This window comes from Morone saxatilis, unplaced genomic scaffold, assembly GCF_004916995.1.
Source record: "Morone saxatilis isolate NCDOM2014 unplaced genomic scaffold, NCSU_SB_2.0 Contig3, whole genome shotgun sequence".
In the NCBI taxonomy this organism is placed as follows: Eukaryota; Metazoa; Chordata; class Actinopteri; family Moronidae; genus Morone; species Morone saxatilis.
This window is the reverse complement of record NW_023339873.1, coordinates 4024220-4031967: the sequence shown is the minus strand read 5'-3', so window position 1 is coordinate 4031967 and position 7748 is coordinate 4024220. Positions and strand designations below refer to the sequence as shown.

At 47.3% G+C, this 7748-nt stretch overlaps 1 protein-coding gene across 3 annotated transcripts in view; it reads right to left on the bottom strand.

The window, feature by feature from the left end:
* Window positions 1–7576, bottom strand: part of alms1 (ALMS1 centrosome and basal body associated protein) — a gene marked incomplete at its 5' end in the record, with an annotated part of 11963 nt that extends 4387 nt beyond the window's left edge. For 2 of the 3 annotated variants that reach the window (XM_035674639.1, XM_035674640.1), the window contains 8 exon segments: window positions 730–885; window positions 1714–1833; window positions 2177–3197; window positions 3380–3663; window positions 3840–5006; window positions 5374–5533; window positions 5649–7371; window positions 7456–7576. In XM_035674639.1, coding sequence (XP_035530532.1) covers window positions 730–885; window positions 1714–1833; window positions 2177–3197; window positions 3380–3663; window positions 3840–5006; window positions 5374–5533; window positions 5649–7371; window positions 7456–7576 — 4752 coding nt within the window. 3 annotated transcript variants of the gene reach the window in all.
* Window positions 7577–7748: the final 172 nt, after the last annotated feature.

Sequence of the window (7748 nt, the reverse complement as noted above, 5' to 3'; positions counted from 1 at the left end):
TTCTTTCTTCATCATCTGTTACGTTTACAGTAGGAATGGCTATTTTAAGTAACTTCCATATTCAAGTACTCGCATTAAATTATTAGTGTCTGAAATGCAGAGCAAGCAAACATGTAGAGAGACTGTAGAGATGAGCCTACATGAAGAAAAAACACATCATTTCAATAATACTCTGATGTCTGTTCATTATTCTGCCTGTAATGTTAGATTAAGTCGTGTGGCTGAAAATACTGAACGTTACCGGCAGCTGCGCAAATCATTTTTACTATATAGAAATATGCAATTACTCTATACGTTGAAGGAATACTGACATCCAGTCGAGTAACCATGAACAACCTTGCCCCATACACTTTATAGATGCAATAAATGTCCCCAAACCTTTTCAAATATATCTGTTTTTTCTTTTAGAATACCTAAATAACCCATTGTTTGATACTTGGTCCTTTAGTCTTTTTCCAAAACAGTCAAATCTTCTGTCTGCAGGAAACAACACGACCATAATATAAGAAAAACAGTGGAAAGATTTTAGGAATCATTTTCTCTACAGTATTTCTGACCTGTTCCCCAAAGAGTTTTATATTTCTGCTGTGTGTAGCAACATTTAGTGTATACATTTGCAATGTTTCTATTATATTCATTATATTTAACCAGTAACATATGTTCAGTTTTAACCACTGACACGTGTTTCCATCTGACGTCACAGTGTAAGTGTGTGTAAGTTCAGCTCACCTCTGCGTTCAGGCTCGTGCATTTTGAAGGCGGCTGTTTTCAACCTCTTGCTGTAGATTCCCTCTGTGTGTCTGAAGGTGACTCCGCGGTCCAACCCCGGGTCTCTGTGCCCGAGGACCTCACTGCTGAAGCGTGGGGCCACGGCGTCGTCGGAGCCTGCTCAGAGCACAAAAGCGGCTCGTTACCTTCTGACGATTTGTGAGGTAAGAGTTGAATAAAAGTGACCAAAACCCACAGTTTTTCAGCCAGTAATGAGCAGAAGATGCTCAAAGACAGTCCCCTCTCCCTCTGTTTCTCTGCTGGGGCCCGAGCCCTGCCTTTGTCTCACTCTGCCCCTGAACGTGAATAATTGATGCACTGCCTGGTGTACGTTACAATAGACCAGCTGCCACCCACACAGGCACAGGGGGGATGAGAGCAGAGCCTCATTGCAGATTCAACTGCGATTTCAATTCTAGAGATTGAATTAATTCTTTAATAATTTACTTTGATTAACTTTGTTTTTTTCCCCCAGATATTTTTTTGGGCATTTCTGCTTTTATTTGTTAATGATAGCTGGAGGGAGAGAGTGAGGGGGGTGACATGCAGCAAAGAGCCCAGGTTTGATTCCCAACCGCTGCGGTAAGGACGCCGCCTTCATACACGGTGCACCTGCTCCACCAGAGGAAAACAGAACATACATTTGAGTTGCTTTAAATGAAGTACAAGTAGCATATGAGGTAATTAATAATCAGACAGTAGTGGAGACGATGTGGAACCTTTTCCATTTGGATTTATTTGTGTTAAATATGTTTATTACCATATTACTATATAGTTTAGGCTGTTAGGTTGTCTCTGGTATATTCATTTGTCATGTGCTTGTGGTTCATTGCTTTTTCTCATCTATAGATTCTCATTAATGTCTTCAACACAATATGAAACCTCTGTTATTCACTCCCCTGTGCAGTGTCAGTTCAGTCTACACCGAGCCAAACAGCATTTTACCTGTGTGTGTGCTCTCCATGGTGGTGTCCGAAGGGTCGGTGGAGAAGTCAGCTTCTGTTTGAGGGACGTAGAAGAGCTCCTCACTGCCGCGGGGTTTATAAGGCAACAGAACGGGCACTGCTGTCAGAGGGAATGTGAGAAGATTCATTTAAGGATAAAGAATTCAGCATCAGCATTTTCACACTCACAGGATCGGCTCCAGTTGTTTTGGAGACACACTTCCGCACCCTCAACTTGGACTTTGTGTTTTGGGCAACTAATCTCGCTACCTCATGGAATCAGAAGTTATAAAACACGAATAAAGTCACACAGTATGTTCTCAGTCATCCTCTAGAGCAGAACTCTGCCCTCATTTATACTGAGATAAACAGTCTTGTCAGTTAAACTGTATTATAAAACTATAAAAACAACACGAGATACGTCTGTCTTTATATAATCTAAGTACACTTCATAACAAGCCAACCTGGTGACTCTGTGGTTAAGGGTCTTGGTGGAACCACGACTTTGTGACGTGGTGTTTGTGAGGATGTGGAGGTCGTCTTTCCCTGAGGCGCAGCGGTTTTGAACAGGGCGGAGGTGTCGACTCTTTCAGGCCCCCGTTGTCTTATTGGCTCTTTGGCGCTGTACCACTCTGGTGGACTGGACAAACCGACACCTTCGTCCGGACTGCTGGCAGCAGAAGAGGAGTATCTGAGGGGGACAAACTCTCTACGTGGCAGCCCTGTAACAGCATCAGCGAGAGAGGGGGCCGAGCTCTGATCGGTGGCTTTCGGGGACAAAGTGAGATGGACATGTGATATGTGACCTGTCCTGGCTGGAGGTTCAGGGGTGGAGGAACCTGTGGCCCGTTCAGCTTCATGACCAACGCCAGAAACAGAGCTGTCCTGGACGGATACCTCGTCTAAACGCAGAGAGGGTGGGGGGGGTTCTTCAAACTGGCCTCCTACAGCATCTTGCCTCTTCTGGTTCCCTGGTGCTGTCAGGTTTTGGTTTCCGGTGTAAGGACTACTGCTTGGCTCAAACGCAGATGCAGGCTCTGTGCTTGTCTTGTCTTCTTTATCCATAGTGGGGGGGGGCAGCCTGTCGGTTTTAGGGTGTTCGACTGCTCCTGTAGAGAGCTCGGTCAGGTGGAGCGGCTCAGGTGCAGGACTGATCGGAGGTGCAGGCGACGTGGAGGGAGAGGGGGAGGTTGAGCGCCTGCGGGTGGCGATGGTGATCGATGTGAGGGCCTGAGGGTTTGACCTAGGGAGGGTTACTCCTTCTCTGGCAGCGATCTCACGTATTTGAGCCTCTAGATCCGCGCGAGGAGGGTTTTGAAGCTGCACACTGTTGAGATCTGTGCTGAGGCGCTGCGGTGGCTGGGACGGCTGCTTATTAGCATCACTGAGGGCAGTAAATGTCTCCACGTGCTGAGACAGATCCTGCCCCCTCAAGGCTTGAACACTGGATGCTGCACTGCTCTCTGTGTCTGTGCTTCCCTGGCTCTGAAAGAAAAGCAAAAAAAAAAAAACAAGAGGTCTGTTAAACTGTGAGAACAGGCAAGTTTTTGTTACCCTGTGAATTCATCCACCACAAAGATTCAAAGAGAAACTGCACCGCAAACAAAACTGGGAACAGTTAAAAACGTGTTTTTGTTGACACACCATGCCTGCAACACACTTGTTACCTCAAGCATTAGACCGGTACTGTCCAGAGATTGGAGGCAAAACAACAACAAAATATAATTATTTTTAATATATTGACATGATTTAAAGTGTGTGACGTAATAAACATTTGTAAATGTTATTATGAATGAGATTAAAATGTTATAATCGTGATTGGTTGCAGGTTTAACCTTTATGGGGTTTTTTAACAGCAGTTCTCTCTTTATCTCTTCGATCCGCTTTCTGTCTTCTTTGTCCAACTCCAGAGGTTCACACTGCTGTCCTGATATCTTCAGCTTAATCCACTCTGCAACATACAAACATTTACGCTCGTGAGGGTTTAATTAGACAGTATATCAATACGGGTAGCCAACGAGTGAGCTGGGATTGAGTTATTCTGAGTTGTGTCTGAGGAAATGAGACGTTTGAATGAAAACTCAAGATTAAAGGTGTAACATTTCAACAACATGTGCTTCTTCTGACCTCTGGCTCTGCTCTCCTCTTGGTCAGTGAGGCTGGGTGTGCTGGACACCATGGTGGCTGGAGATTCACTCTGCAGTAACTTGGCCACTCTGACTGCCAGCGAACTGTCGCTGCTCCCATCGCTCACCGCTCCTTGGTCATTGTCCTCGAGGATGGGCGAGGAGGAGCTACTCTGTGCGGGATCTTCCAGAGTAGTCTGTTCTTCCTCCTCTGTGAGACCCGCCGTGTCTGTAGGAGTAGAGGTGAGTTGTTGTGTACTCAGAGCTGGTAAAGGCGTGATAACTGGTGGCAGCGGTGGGACTTTATTGTCAGGGGGAGCGGCACTACAGCCTTCAGGTTCTGCCCGCCGGGCTGGTTGGGAGAGGACGAGAGCCGACCCTGGACCTCTACCAACAGGGCTATCTTGTGGTCTTCTGTGTGCGCCTGTGGCCGGCGCAGGAATAAGAGGTTGTGTGGATGGATAATACGGTGGCCCTGATGAACTCTCCTGACCAATAGAGCTTTTCCTCAGTTTCTCTGAGCTCAGCATGGAGTCGGACGAGGACCTGGCCCACAGCAGGGAGGATTGAGTTCTGGGATCTCCGGTAGCAGAGGAGGAGGAGAAAGAGGAGTCCCGGAGTCTGCTGGTCTTCTTCCTCAGTGAGAGGAATATGTCATCGTCAGAGAGCAGGCGGGGCGCTGCAGGGAAGGCTGAGGAAGCCACAGAAGAGCCAGCAGACACCACGTTCTCCGCCTGAGAGAGGAGTTTGCGGATCTCCAACAAGGCCTTGGAGCTAACAAAAGAGGCTTCTGCGCTTTGCTCCACACTACGGCTCGTTTGTGAGTCTCTATCCCCACGCCTGTCCTCGGTAGCTAACGAGAGGTCGGAGTCAAACCTGTCTCCGAGCTGGACGGTGTTCTGGCTGCTGGTTAAGCTGCTGTCTCTCTGCTGTTGCTGGATGGTCTGCAGTGTGGAGGGATAAGAGTCTTCATCAGGCTGGGAGGAGGAGGATGCCAGTCTGTGTTCACTCTGGATATCTTCTGGGTCGGATAAGGGAGAAGCCCGTCTGACCCGCTCGGGGATAGATACAGCTGGACCGAGACTGTCCAGGCTAAACGTTATGGACATACTGGAGTCCACTGACAGGATGCTGGACCTGGAAAACTCTCCTTTATGGGGACTGCCACCTGAAAATAAAACATTGGAGTATTTTTTAAACCAATAAAGATACACTTAACAATAAGCAGTTGCAAACGCCACCTGATTTTACCTAGCAGATGAAATTAAAACATTTCTTTCCCTCATATTCCTCCTCAGAGAACAGTAGATGAAACTCGACTTGCTATAACTTCTCTATGTGAATATGTAGTGTTACTACAGCTAGTGACATTAAACCTTTAGATACTCTCCTGGATCTTTGATTCTGAACCAAATGGTTTGGGCTTGGTGGTTAAAACATGATATATGTAGTGTGCATATATGAAAGTGAAATGGAAACTCTACTCCTCAATTACTTGTTATAGTTTCTGTTTAGAGCGTCAGTTTTTAAAGTACCTTCAGACGTTTGGATGCTCTTGGTCGGGGTCCCGATAGATCCTTTAATTGTACAGAGATCAGTGGGGGAGAATTCAGGCTCTCTGATTGGCCCTCTGGGTGCAAATGGAGTTAAGATCGTTGAGGGAGGCTGGTCGATACCGAGGTTGTGAAGATACAACTGCAAGAAAAACGAATACAGAACATCAGAGTAAATCTTCATCAACAATTAGACATTTTCCAATCGACACATTTCGATATTTTAAAGAATCAATTTTCGTTTTTTTTTCCATTACCGGAATTCGTTCTTCTATATTGAGCTCTCGGGGCCTCGGCGGAGGTGGTGGTGTTAACTGTTTTGAAGTCCAGTACGGGGCGTAATTATCAACCTCTAGGCTGACAACAGAGGAAGCTCCAATGGAAGTCCCTAATTTAATTCCACTGTTGTAGCTACCTTGAGAACTTGAGAGTGTCAAATCTCGATCAAGTGACACGTCGCTGAACCGACCGAGGGTTTGAACTGTGGCGCTCGGCTGAGGAACATCGCCCCGAGTCTGGCTCTTCTCTGTTTCTGTACGTCTGTCTGTCTGCTGATCTTTCCTGGCCGACATGACAACCGTGCTCAGAGAGGAGGGGGACTGTGACCTACCGAAGGGCGAGGCAGAGGGTCTTAGTGCAGACCCAGTATTGTCTTTGTCGCTGGGAGCACTGCCCACCGCCTCCCCTCTTCTTAAAGAGGAGCCAGAGGAGATCTGCGTCACAGTCTGGTTGGCAGGGCTTGAAACAGGAGGTTGTTGTAAACTCCTCGCCTGCTGACTCAGGATGCGATTCAGAGTGTCAGATACTGCGTCGTAAGCTTTCTTTTTAGGAGAGACGCCAGAAAATCCTTGCAGTGCCAAGCTATCAAAGAGCGATGTCTTGCCTGAACTCTGGTTTGCCCTCCAAGCGTCTACTTTCTCCATATAGTTGAGACTTGGGAGAGACTGGACTTTTGCAGAGTTGGCGTCCTCTTTGCGCTGATCCTGTTCAGCCGCAGGAAGAGCTGGCTGTGGAGAGATCTCTGCGCTTGACTGATTTGAGTTCTCTTTATTTGATTCTATGGCAGAAAGTTGCCCTAATTTAGCCTTGACGCTGGATTGGGGTGGGGCCTTAAAAAAGCCAGGTGTAGACTGAGACTGTGGGAGGAAACCCAGGTAGGATCCATCAATCCCTGTTTGGTTCCCTGAGGACCAGAGGTCTTGCTCTCTGAGACGTTCAACGCCTGCTGAGAGCGGCCCCGTCACCGGCTTGCCTTTAAATGTCTCCGTGGGATACGGCGTGAGAGGTTGAACGGGTGGCGTCGGACTTTTCCGCGGTTGTTTTTTAGATTCGGCTTGGCGACTGCCGCGGCTCTCGACCTCAGACAGCAGCTCTCTGTGTAACGCTTCACTACCGTCGTCAGGTCGAGTGCTGCGGAGCCCCGCGGTGATGTTACAGACCTCGGATGATAAATCTCTGTCCGGTTGTTGTGTCTGCCGCTGGGGAAGAGACGCTTCACCTGGAGGACCTTCTCTTTGGTCAGTGCCTGGTTTGCAAACTTTGGCGCTTTTATAGTCTTCGGTAAAAGATGCAGCAGTCTTCACGGAGGTCTCGGAGGCGGAGGAAACTGCACTACTGCTGCTGCTTAGCATGCCGATATCTTTCTGAAGGAGTGCCAAAAGATGCTGGGCAGGAATTTCCTTACTCAGAAAGAACGTCTCATCTTCAGCAGCCTCTCCTTCTGGTTTCTCTGAAGGGCCAGTTAGTGTCTCTGAGTGCTTCTCCCTGCTACCTGTATCATCTCTGGATGGTCTTCCTTCGTCTCCTGGTGACAGACTGTGCTGGGAGAGAGAGCAGCAGCTGTTCGCTCCGTCTTCAGACAGGATGGTTGCCTGGGCCAAAGGGTGCTGGGACAGCGAGGCGTGCTCTGAGCTCTGAGTGGTGCAGTGCTGGGGCGGAAAGTGAAACCTCTCTGATGCCGTGGAAATGTCAGGGTGCGCCCTTTGGAAAGCAAATAAAAAGAGACATGTTGAAGAAAACTATGTTCAGAGCCAATAACTGACTTTTAATTGTTTTTATTTTTACCTCAAAGCGGCAAATTCATTGTCACTTTGTTGAAATAAAGAGTATTCAGCGAACATGTGTTCCACTCCAGAGTTCACCGGCAGCAGAGGAAAGGCTGGAGAGAGGTTACTGTCCTGGAAATCTGATGGTACAGAAAATGCTGAATGTTATCAACAAGTACAAGAACTTACTAAGAACTTAAGTCGTAATGTTACGGAATAAAGTCGTAATATTATGAGAATAAAGTCATAATATTGTGAGAATAAAGTCGTAATATTACGAGAATAAAGTCATAATATTACGAGAATAAAGTC